Source organism: Carcharodon carcharias, chromosome 7 (genome assembly GCF_017639515.1).
Source record: "Carcharodon carcharias isolate sCarCar2 chromosome 7, sCarCar2.pri, whole genome shotgun sequence".
In the NCBI taxonomy this organism is placed as follows: Eukaryota; Metazoa; Chordata; class Chondrichthyes; order Lamniformes; family Lamnidae; genus Carcharodon; species Carcharodon carcharias.
This window is the reverse complement of record NC_054473.1, coordinates 1,480,190-1,492,723: the sequence shown is the minus strand read 5'-3', so window position 1 is coordinate 1,492,723 and position 12,534 is coordinate 1,480,190. Positions and strand designations below refer to the sequence as shown.

The 12,534-nt window shown below is 44.3% G+C and overlaps 1 protein-coding gene across 2 annotated transcripts in view; it reads right to left on the bottom strand.

The window, feature by feature from the left end:
* Nucleotides 1–12,280, bottom strand: part of stimate (STIM activating enhance) — a 176,279-nt gene extending 163,999 nt beyond the window's left edge. For both annotated transcript variants that reach the window (XM_041190911.1, XM_041190910.1), the window contains exon 1: nt 12,022–12,280. In XM_041190911.1, the coding sequence (XP_041046845.1) occupies nt 12,022–12,226 (205 nt within the window). In that variant the 5' untranslated portion in view covers nt 12,227–12,280. The remainder of the gene's footprint in view (nt 1–12,021) is intronic.
* Nucleotides 12,281–12,534: the final 254 nt, after the last annotated feature.

Sequence of the window (12,534 nt, the reverse complement as noted above, 5' to 3'; positions counted from 1 at the left end):
TGATCTTAGCCAGAGCACCATGGATAAGGAAAACCCAAACCGTGTCCTCTTCATAATTCACCAACTCCTGGCAGGAGAGTGTGCACGTGCACGCAGCATTGAATTCCCAAGACAGAATGGGACTCATGGTAGAGATCCTGAGATCCATCCAGAGGCCTCAAACAGTTTCCAATAGATTGGCTGACTGACAACTGCCTAATATTGTGCTCCTCCACTGTCACTAAATCATCAGACTACTTGTCCGATATCCAGTATTAGACAAGCAGAAATTTCCTCCAATTAAATACTGTATGACCAGACCACTATCCATCATCGTCTAAATGACATATTATTTATAAAATTAAGATCAGCACCTCAGTCAGTGCCAGATGTCAGAAACCGCACACTGACGGACTGTTCCCAAATGGAGTCCCAGCTCAGCTGAAGGCCGATGAAATCAATGTCTGCACCTTTTACCTGCATTCCAAAGCCTGTAACCACTGTCCACCGTCACAATGCAATGCCCACCCCCAGCAGTCGGGGATGGAAGCGAAAGCCAGGGTGGGGAAGAAGCAATCCTCTTTGGCTACAAGCCTGGTGCTGAGGTCTGGAAATATCATAACCATTGTTTAAACAAGAGAGAAGGGGATAGTTCAAGTAATTTCAAACCTTGGCAGTAGGAAATTATTGGAAAAAATGGAGGTACAGTATAATCGCTTAGAAGGCACAGATTATCCAAGGACAGTCAGCATGGATTCATTAAGGGGAAGTCACCTTAGAGTCATCACAGCATGGAAGGCGGCCATTCAGCCTGTCTAGGCCATCTCAGCTCTAGTCAGTCCCATTCCCCTAGTAAATCCCTGTAGCCTTGAACTCATTGTCAATTGTCATAAAAACCCATCTGGTTCACTAATGTCCTTGAGAGGGGGAAATCTACCATCCTTACCTGGTCGAATAGAAACAGAAACTAGGAGTAGAAGCAGGCCATTCGGCCCTTCGAGTCTGCTGCGCCATTCAATATGATCATGGCTGATCCTCTACCTCAACACCATATTCCCGCTTTCTCTCTATGCCTATGATACCTCTATTATCAAAACATTTATCAATTTCTTTCTTGAATTTACTAAGTGACCTGGTGTCCACAGCCTTCTTTGGTACAGAATTCCACAGGTTGACCACCCTCAGTGAAGAAATTTTTCCTCATCTGAGTCCTAAATGGCCTGCCCTGTATCCTCCTGAGACTGTGGCCCCTGGTTCTAGACTCCCCAGCCAGGGGAAACATCCTCCCTGCATCTAGTCTTGTTAGAATTTTATATGTTTCAATCAGATCCCCTCTCATTCTTCTAAACTCTAGTGAATACAGGCCCAGTTGAACCAATCTCTCTTCATACAACAGTCCTGCCATCCCCAGTATCAGCCTATCGAACCTTCACAGCACTCCCTCTATGGCAAGTATAGCCTTTCTTAGGTAGGGAGACCAAAACTGCACACAATACTCCAGTTGCAGTCTCACCAAGGCCCTGTAAAACTGCAGTAAGACATCCTTACTTCCAAACTCAAATCCTCTTGCAATGAAATACCATTTGCCTTCCTAAGTGCTTGCTGCACCTGCCTGTTTACTTTAAGATAAAGGCAAAATACTGCGGATGCTGGAAATCTGAAACAAATACAAAAAATGCTGGAACAACTCAGTAGGTCTGACAGCATCTGTAGAGAGAAAGACAATTGTCTTTCTACAGATGCTGTCAGACCTACTGAGTGGTTCCAGCATTTTTTGTTTTTGTTGCCTATTTACTTTCATTGACTGGTGTACAAGGACACCCAAATCCCTTTGTACACCCACATTTCAAAATATGTCACCACTTAAATAATACTCTGCCTTTCTGTTCTTCACACAGAAGCATATAACCTCACAGTTATCCACGTTACACTGCATCTGCTATGTGTTTGCCCACACACACAACTGGCCTGCATGTGACTCCAGATCTACAATGATGTGGTTGAATCTTAACTGCCCTCTGAAATGGCCTAGCAAGCTGCTCAACTTTATCAAATCACTACAAAGTCTATAGGAATGGAACCGGATGAACCGCCTAGCATCAATCTCAATAACAGCAACAACAATGACAGACCCATCAACCCTGAAAAGTTCTTCTTACTAACATTAGCAGGGCTTGTGCCAAAATTGGGAAAGCTGTTCCACTATCAGTTAAGCATAATCATTGTCATAATCACCAAATCATACATAACAGGATGTCCCAGACACCACCATTCCTGGGTATGTCCTGTCCTACCAGCAGGACAGACCCACCAGAGATGGAGGTGGCACAGTGGTATACAGCTGAGAGGAGCAGTTTGGGAGTCCTCAACATTCACTCCACATGCCATGAAGCCTCATGGTATCAAGTTAAAAATGGGCATGGAAACCTTGACCTGTGACCCCAACTCAGCTGATGAATCAGTACTGCTCCATGTTGAACAACACTTAGAAGAAGGACTGAGGGTGGCCAGGGCGCAGAACGTACTCTGGGTGGGTGACTGCAACGTCCATGACCAAGAGTGGCTCAGTAGCACCACTACCGACGTGAGCTAAAGGACATAGCTGCTAGGCTGGGTCTGTGGCAGGTGATGAGGGAGCCAACAAGAAGGAAGAAATCTACTCTACCTCATCCGTACCAATCTGTCGCAGATGCATCTGTCCATGGCAATATTGGTAGGAACAACCACCGCGCAGTCCTTGTGGTGACAAAGTCCGGCCTTCACAGTCCTTCCATCATATTGTGTGGCACTACCACAAAAGGCTAGTATTCAAGCACAGCAAGTAATTAGGAAAGCTAATAGAATATAATTTACTGCGAGGGGAATAAAATACAAAAGTAGGGAGGTTATGCTTAAGTTGCACAGGGCACTCGTGAGACAGGTCGGACAAACTAGGTTTGTATCTGCCAGAGTTTAGAAGAGTAAGAGGCGACTTGATTTGGAGAGGGTAGATGTGGAGAGGGTGTTTCCTCTTGTGGAAGAATCTAGAACTAGGGGTCACTGTATAAAAATAAGGGGTCACCCATTTAAAACAGATGAGGAGATGAAATTTTTTCACGCAGAGGATCTTGATTCTTTGGAGCTCTCTTCCTGAATAGGCAGTGGAAGCAGAGTCTTTAAATATTTTTAAGGCAGAGGTGGATAGATTCTTGATAAACAAGGGGGTGATAGGTTATCAGGGGTAGATGGGATGCAGATTTGAGGTTACTATCAGATCAGCCATGATCTTATTAAATGGCGGAGCAGGCTCGAGGGGCTGAATAGCCTACTCCTGCTCCTTGTTCGTTTGTGTTAAATGGGATAGATTACGAACAGGTCTAGCAACTCATAATTGGCATCCATGAGGCACTGTGGGCCATCAGCAGCTGCACTGCATTCAACTACAATCTGTAAGCTTGTGCCCCGCCACATCCCCCACTCTATCATTACCATTAAGTCGGAGGGCCAACCCTGGTTCAATGAAAAGTGCAGGAGGGCATGCTAGGAGCAACAACAGGCATACTTAAAAATGAGGCATCAACATGGTGAAGCTACAACAGAGGACTACTTGCATACGATATATAGAGCTTGCAATCCCACAATCAATGGATCAGGTCAAAGCTTCTCAGTGCTGCCACATCCAGTTGGTGGACAATTAAATACCTGGAAGAGAAGGCTCCACAAATATTCCCATCCTCAGACAGGGGAGCCCAGCACATCAGTGCAAAAGAAAAGGTCTGAAGCATTTGCAGCAATCTTCAGCCAAAAGAGCCAAGAGGATGATCCACTCCTGAGATCCACTGCATCACACATGCCAGTCTTCAACCAATTCAATTCACTCGCATGATGTCAAGAAACAACCGAAGGCACTGCATACTGATGATGGGCCCTGACAATATTCCTGCAATAGTGCTGAAGAGCTGCACTTCAGAACTTGCTACACCCTAGCCAAACTGTTCCAATACAGCTACAACACTGGCATCTATCCAGCAATCTGGAAAATTTTGTCCTATCCACAAAAAGAAACACAAATCCATCCAGGCCAGTCACCACCCTGACAGACACTCAATCACCAACAAAGTGATGGAAGGGGTTGTCAATAGTTCTATTAAGGGGTACTTATTCATCAATAACTTGCTCACTGTTGCTCAGTTTGGGTTCTGCCAGGTCCACTCATCTCCTAACCCCATTACAGTTCCAACGTAGACAAAAGAGCTGAATTCAAGTGGTGAGGTGGGAATGACTGCCCCTGACATCAAAGCAGCATTTGACCAAGTGTGGCATTAAGGAGCCCTAGCAAAATCAAAGTCAACGGGAATCAGGGGGGAAACTGTCCATTGCTAGGGGTCATACATAGCACAAAGGAAGATGGTTGTGATTGTTGGAGGTCAATTATTTTATCCCCCAGGGCACCAATGCAGGAGTTCCTCAGGATAGTATCCTCAGCCCACCTATCTTTAGCTGCTTCATCAATGATCTTCCCTGCATCATAGTCAGAAATGGGGATGTTTGCTGATGATTGCACAATGTTCAATGCCATTCACAACTCTTCACATACTGAAGCAGTCCTTGTCTATATGCAGCAAGACCTGGACAATATCCAGGCTTGGGCTGACAAGTGGCATATGAGCATTCACGCCACATAAGTGTCAGGCAATGACCATCTCCAACCATCGCCCCTTGTCATTCAACAGCATTACCATCGCGGATTCTCACAGTATCAGCATCCTGGGAGTTATCATTGATCAGAAACAGAACTAGCCAAATAAATATTGTGATACAAGAGTAGGTTAGAAGCTGGGAATTCTGCAGCGAGTAACTTCATCTCTTTACTCCCCAAAGCCTGCCCACAATCTACAAGGCACAAGTCAGGAGTGTGGTGGAATACCCTCCACTTGCCTGGATGAATGAGTGCAGCTCCAACAATATTCAAGAAACTTTACACCATCCAGGACAAAGCAGGCTGCTTTGTTCGGCACCCCATCTACCGTCTTCAACATCCACTCCCTCCACCACCGACACACAGTAACAGCAATGTGTACCACCTACAAGGTACACTGCAACTTACCAAGGCTCTTTCAACAGCATCTTTCAAACCCATGCCCTCTCCCACCAGAAGGACAAGGGCAGCAGGAACATGGGAACACCATCACCTGCAAGTACCCCTCCCAGCCACACACCATCCTAACTTGGAAATGTTTTGCCATTCCTTCACTGTCACTGATCAAAATCCTGGAACTCCTTTCCTAACAACACTGTGGGTGTACCTACGCCGCATGGACCGGAGCCTTTCAAGAACATGGCTCACCACCACCTTCTCAAGGGCAATAAATGCTGGCCTAGCCAGTGATGTCCACAGCCCCTGAACAAAAAACACCCTTTCAAATTCCTTTTAAAATCATCTATCTTCTCTGTTTGCACCACTCTTATAAACAGCAAGTTCCAGGTGTTATGACACAGCAGTTGGTAAATGCCGAGTTGTTTAAATCCCAAAGGGAAACTTGAACAACTGACATGACCTATATTTTCCAACTGGTATGTTTGAGATGCAGATTTGAATTCAGGAATAAGACCACCGAGCCTCAAGAGGTTTTTTAAATAAAACTAAATTAAACATTTATTAATTTAACAAATTAAACACATAAACATGTCCACAAATTACAATCATAATAACTTTTAAACAAATCCCCAAATTAATCACTCCCGGGTAAATCTTCACCAAGGCAACAGTAACCCTTAGACTTTAAACAGACACCAGGCAAAGCACATTTGACCATACAAATTCAAAATGAGGTTCCTTGCAATTTGGTTCCTTTGCAAACACAGATGTAGGCTTACAGGCTGGTTAGATCTTAAATGCCTTTACCTTACACACAAATTCCTTTCTGTTTATACCTAGCTTTTCCTTTGAATGTAAATTTTCCACGGTATCCTAGGGTTTTAACATCACATCTAACAATAACATTTTCATCGCACTAATTTTATTAGCAATATAAACACATTGCTTGGCGATCCCAGGTGGGTGCAAGATTTTACTCCCACCCTTGAATGCTCTATTCAACAAATGCAAATTTACATTTTAGCTTCTATCCTCCTTACTATTTACTCAATTATCATCTCAAATTACAATATATCAAGCACCCAGATGAGCAGGCTTTAATCCAATTAAGGCATACACAGACACACACATAGACACAGACTCATCTACAGTTCCAATTTAAAAATAATTTCCAATAACATTATAGACATTAATATCTCATGACAGAGGTCATTACTCATTGGAACGTCCCCCATCTTCCTCTCTTACCCAAAATCTTAAATCTGTGTACCCAAGTCTTTGCACCTTCAGCTCATGGGAACAGTTTTTCTTTGTCTCTCTTATCTAAACTTCTCATAATCTAGCACACCTATATCAAATCTCCCATCAATATCCTTTGTACCAAGGAGAACAACATCAGCTTTCCCAACCTAACCCCAATCCCTGGAATCAGTCCAGTAAATCTCCTCTGCACCCTCTCAAGAACACTCCCATTCTTCCTAAAATGCGGTGTGCTTCACCATTCATTGAAATCCTAACTGATCTGATTGCAACCTCAGCTCCACATTCCCACCTACCCCAAAAGCCTTTCACCCCCTTGGCTATCAAGAATCTATCTACGTCTGCCTTAAAAATTTTCAAAGACTGCTTCCAGCACCTTTTGAGGAAGGGAGTTCCAAAGACTCACGACCCTCAAAAAAATTTCTCCTCATCTGTGTCTTAAATGGGCGACCCCTTATTTTTAAACAGTGACTCCCTAGTTATAGATTCTCCCACAAGAGGGATCATCCTTTTCACTTCCACCTTGTCAAGACCCCTCAAGGTCTTATATGCTTCAATCAAGTCGTGTCTTATTCTTCTGAACACAGCAGTCCAACCTTTCCTCATAAGACAACCCACCTGTTCCAGTTATTAGTCTAGTAAAAGCAAAAAACTGCGGATGCTAGAAATCCAAAACAAAAACAAAAATAAAAATACCTGGAAAAACTCAGCAGGTCTGACAGCATCTATGATGCTGTCAGACCTGCTGAGTTTTTCCAGGTATTTTTATTAGTCCAGTAAACCTTCGCTGAACTGCTTCCAATGCATTTACATCCATTCTTAAATAAGGAGACCAATACTGTACAGAATACTCCAGGTGTGGTCTCACCAATGCCCTGTATAACTGAAGCATAATCTCCTTACTTTTGTATTCAATTCCCCTCACAATAAATGAAAACATTCTATTAGCTTTCCTAATTACTTGTTGTACCTGCATACTAACCTTTTGTGATTCATGCACTAGGACACCCAGATCCTTCTGCATCTCAAGAGCTCTACAATCTCTCACCATTTAGATAATAAGCTTATTTTTTATCCTTTGTGCCCAAATGGACAATTTCACATTTTTCCACATTATACTCCATTTGCCAGATCTTTATCCACTCACTTAACCTATCTATATCCCTTTTGTGGCCTATGTCCTCATCACAACTTACTTTCCTACCTATCTTTGTGTCATCAGCAGATTTAGCAACCGCACCTTGGTCACTTTATCCAAACAATTATATAAATTGTAAAAAGTTGAGGTCCCAGCACCGATCCCTGTGGCACACCACTCATTACATCTTGCCAACCACAAAAAGACCCATTTATGCCCACCCTCTGTTTCCTGTTAGCCAGCCAATCTTCTCTCCACGCCAATATGTTACCCCCTACACAATGAGCTTTTATTTTCCGCAATAACCTTTGATGTGGCATTTTATCAAATTCCTTCTGGAAATCCAAGAACGGTACATCCATCAGCTCTCTATTCACAGCACTTCAAAGAACTCCAAAAAATTGGTTAAACATGATTTCCCTCTCACAAAGCCATGTTGACTCTGCCTGACTACCTTGCATTTATCTGAATGCCTGGCTATAATGTCTTTAATGATAGCTTCTAACATTTCCCTATGACAGATGTTAAACTAATTGGTATGGAGTTTCCTGCTTTCTGTCTCCCTCCCTTCTTAAACTAAGGGGTTACATTTGCTATTTTGCAATCTAAAGGAGCCTTCCCTAAACCTGGAGAATTTTGGAGAATTAAAACCAATTAACCAAATACCTCACTAGCCATTTCTTTTAAGACCCTAGGATGAAAACCATCAGGACCCAGGGATTTGTCAGCCCACAGCTTCAACAATTCGCTCTTTATCACTTACTTGGTGATTGTAATTTTTTTGAGCTCCTCCTTCCCATTTCCTGATTTACAGCTATTTCTGCAATGTTACCTGTGTCCTCTATAGTGAAGACATTTGCAAAATACCTGTTTCAATTCATCTGCCATCTCCTTATTTTCCATTGTTAATTCCCCAGACTCACTTTCTATAGGACCAACGCTCAGGTCAGGGCTCTTTTCTTTTTTAAATACCTGTAGAAACTCTTACTATCTGTCTTTATATTTTAGCAAGCTAGAAATACGGATGTCTTCTTTTCTTCACCAAGACATAGAAAATGAAGTTCTGTTAGAACTGCATAAAATACTAGTTAGATCACAGCTGGAGTAGTATGTACAGTTCTGGTCACTGCATTATAGGAAGGATGTGATCAGATTAAAGAGGGTAAAGAGAAGGTTTATGAGGATGCTATCAGGACTGGAGAATTTTGGCTGCAAGGAATGATCCACTTTCGAAATGGCAATAAATGCTGGGCTTGCCAGTGACACTCACCTCCCATGAACAAAAAATCCTTTAGCAAACAGATCAATAGCCAGGAGGAATAAATTAAAAGCAACTGGTAGAAGTAAAAGGTGGTGAGAATTTTTTTCATCCAAAGTATGGTGAGGGTTTGAAAGTCACCACCTGAAAGGGTGATAGATGCAAAAGCCTTCACTACATTTAAATAAACATTTGGCCATCACTTTAAATCTTCTGATAAAAGCAAAAAACTGCAGATGCTGGAAATCCAAAACAAAAACAAAAATACCTGGAAAAACTCAGCAGGTCTGGCAGCATCTGTGGAGCGGAGCACAGTTAACGTTTCGAGTCCGAATGGCCCTTCAACAGAACTAAGTAAAAATAGAAAAGAGGTGAAATATAAGCTGGTTTAAGGGGGGGTGGAACAAGTAGAGCTGGATAAAGGGCCAGTGATAGGTAGAGATAACCAAAAGATGTCACAAAAGGACAAAGAGGTGTTGAAGTTGGTGATATAATCTGAGGAATGTGCTAATTAAGGGTAGAAAGCAGGACAAGCAAGGTATAGATAGCCCTAGTGGGGGTGGGGTGGGGTGAAGGAATCGAAAAAGGCTAAAAGGTAGAGATAAAATAATGGATGGAAATACATTTAGAAATATTGGAAATAGGTGGGAAAAGAAAAATCTACATAAAATTATTGGAAAAAAAAGGGGGATCGGAAAGGGGGTAGGGATGGAGGAGAGTGTTCATGATCTAAAATTGTTGAACTCAATATTCAGTCCAGAAGGCTGTAAAGTGCCTAGTTGGAAGATGAGGTGCTGTTCCTCCAGCTTGCGTTGAGTTTCACTGGAACAATGCATCAGGCCAAGGATGGACATGAGAGCAGGGTGGAGTGTTGAAATGGTAAGCGACAGGGAGGTCTGGGTAATGCTTGCGGACAGACCGAAGGTGTTCTGCAAAGCGGTCACCCAGTCTGCATTTGGTCTCTCCAATGTAGAGGAAACCGCATTGGGAGCAACGAATGCAGTAGACTAAATTGAGGGAAGTGCAAGTGAAATGCTGCTTCACTTGGAAGGAGTGTTTGGGCCCTTGGACGGTGAGGAGAGGGGAAGTGAAGGGGCAGGTGTTGCACCTTCTGCGGTTGCATGGGAAGGTGCCGTGGGAGGGGATTGAGGTGTAGGGGGTGATGGAGGAGTGGACCAGGGTGTCCCAGAGGGTACGATCCCTGTGGAATGCCGTCCGGGGGGGGGGTGAAGGGAAGATGTGTTTGGTGGTGGCATCATGCTGGAGTTAGCAGAAATGGTGGGGTGCAGAGGGTGGTGGGGTGATAAGTGAGGACAAGGGGGACCCTATCATGTTTCTGGGAGGGAGGGGAATGTGTGAGGGCGGATGCGCGGGAGATGGGCCGGACATGGTTGAGGGCCCTGTCAACCACTGTGGGTGGAAAACCTCGGTTAAGGAAGAAGGAAGACACGTCAGAGGAACTGTCTTTGAAAGTGGCATCATCAGAACAGATGCGACGGAGGCGAATGGACTGAGAGAATGGGGCATGAACCACAGCAGGAAAGTAGGAATAGGCTGAACATCTCTTTATTTCAGCCAGCACAGAAACATTTGGCTAAATGGTCTCCTTCTGTGACAAAAATTTCTAGCAATACAGTCAGAGTCCTGTTGGGATTTTGCATTCCGTTTCAGATTATCTTGGAGGACTTGAGGTTGGAGGAGAATACAGAGATAGGGAGGGGCAAGGCAATGGAGGAATTTGAAAACAAGGATGAGAATATTAAAATCATAAAGTAGTTTAACTGGGAGTCAAAGTAGGTCAGTGAGCAGAGGGATGATAGGTGACTGGCATCTGGTGTGAGCTAAGGAACGGGCAGCAGAGTTTTGGATGACAAGTTTACAAGAGTAGAATGCAGGAGACCAAAACAAAAACAAAAACAGAATTACCTGGAAAAACTCAGGTCTGGCAGCATCGGCGGAGAAGAAAAGAGTTGACGTTTCGAGTCCTCATGACCCTTCGACAGAACTTGAGTTCGAGTCCAAGAAAGAGTTGAAATATAAGCTGGTTTAAGGTGTGTGTGTGGGGGGGCGGAGAGAGAGAGAGAGAGGTGGAGGGGGGGTGTGGTTGTAGGGACAAACAAGCAGTGATAGAAGCAGATCATCAAAAGATGTCAACAACAATAGTACAAAAGAACACATAGGTGTTAAAGTTAAAGTTGGTGATATTCTCTAAACAAATGTGCTAATTAAGAATGGATGGTAGGGCACTCAAGGTATAGCTCTCTCTCTCTCTCTCCGCCCCCCACACACACCTTAAACCAGCTTATATTTCAACTCTTTCTTGGACTCGAATTCAAGTTCTGTCGAAGGGTCATGAGGACTCAAAACGTCAACTCTTTTCTTCTCCGCCGATGCTGCCAGACCTGCTGAGTTTTTCCACGTAATTCTGTTTTTGTTTTTGTTTTGGATTTCCAGCATCCGCAGTTTTTTTTGTTTTTGTTTATGCAGGAGACCAGCCTGGAGTAATGTTCAAATAAACTGAAAGTTCCTTCAAAATATTCCTAAGACGTAAATGAAGCAGTTCCAGTAAGAGCAAAAAACTCAAATAAATTTTAACAGAAGTAAAATATTTTCACAGCCCTCTGACCTGGGTGCAGACCACACCTCCATTGTCAATCTCATGCTACATTACCACTCTTATGCTACATTATCACTTCTCATGTACTATCAGCTAGTGGCCATCCCTGGGTCTTCACAATGCATTGGTCAAACATCATCTGGAGTACTGAGTTATTCTGGTCACTGCACTGAAAAGACTAGAAATGTATTGGCAAGGGAACAAGATTGATCCATGTGTAGAGACAACAAACTACGAAAACGTTTAGACTGAAGCTCGACAGGCCATAGGGAATGGAGCAAAGAAACTCATCCAGGTTCACGAAATATGACACGTTACGTAAAAGCCCAAAACATTATTGAAAAGTAAACGATTAATTGAAACTCCATAAATTTCAGCTCATCCAAAGTTGGTGGCCATAAGTATGTTCACTCATCACCCCGGTGCTTAATGAGCTCCACTGGCTCCCGGGCTACTCCCCTTTGTCGATGTTATATCCACCAGCCCCTCCCAGCTGTAAAAACCCAATGTGAGGAATCAATCTGAAAGAATAAGACACTCGGCATCAACACTCCCTCCCTCACAAAAACCCCATTCGGAGTTCCCACAACTATCAACCCACCCGCCTCTCGATAACTAGTGAACTGGCGGCTGCCCTGAGGGGGAATCGCTGACCCCGGATCCCCCTGGCGCAGCGCGGCGCCGGTACTCACGCATCAAGAGGCTGAAGGCCACGACCCCGAGCAGGCCCTGGATGAACATCCCAAAGTTTCCCATCAAGGCGCCGTTCTCGCAGCCTCGGGATCCGGGGCCTGGGCGGCCGGCTGTGCCGACAGGGACGCTCATGTTGGAAGCGGCGTTGGTGCCGCGGAACAGCCGCTGGACAGTGTCCGGCGGCCGGAGCTCGCTGGCGGCCATGGGTTTGGCTCGGGCTTGAGGCCTGAGCCCAGCCGCGGCCTCAGTTACCGAAACCCCGCCCGCAGCGCATTCTGGGGACTGTAGTTCCGGCCGCGGTGTATTGTGAAACCGCTGCTTCCTGTTCTTTCTGCGCAGCCGCACTGTCCAAAACTACAACCCCCAGATGCCCCGCGGCCTCTTTCAGCCTCCCGTAAATGGCAAGAAAGGTACAAATGGCTAAAAAACAAAAAACTGCGGCTGCTGGAAATCCAAAACAAAAACAGAATTAAACACTATACCCCCTGACCTTCCCCTCTCCGATGCTGAAC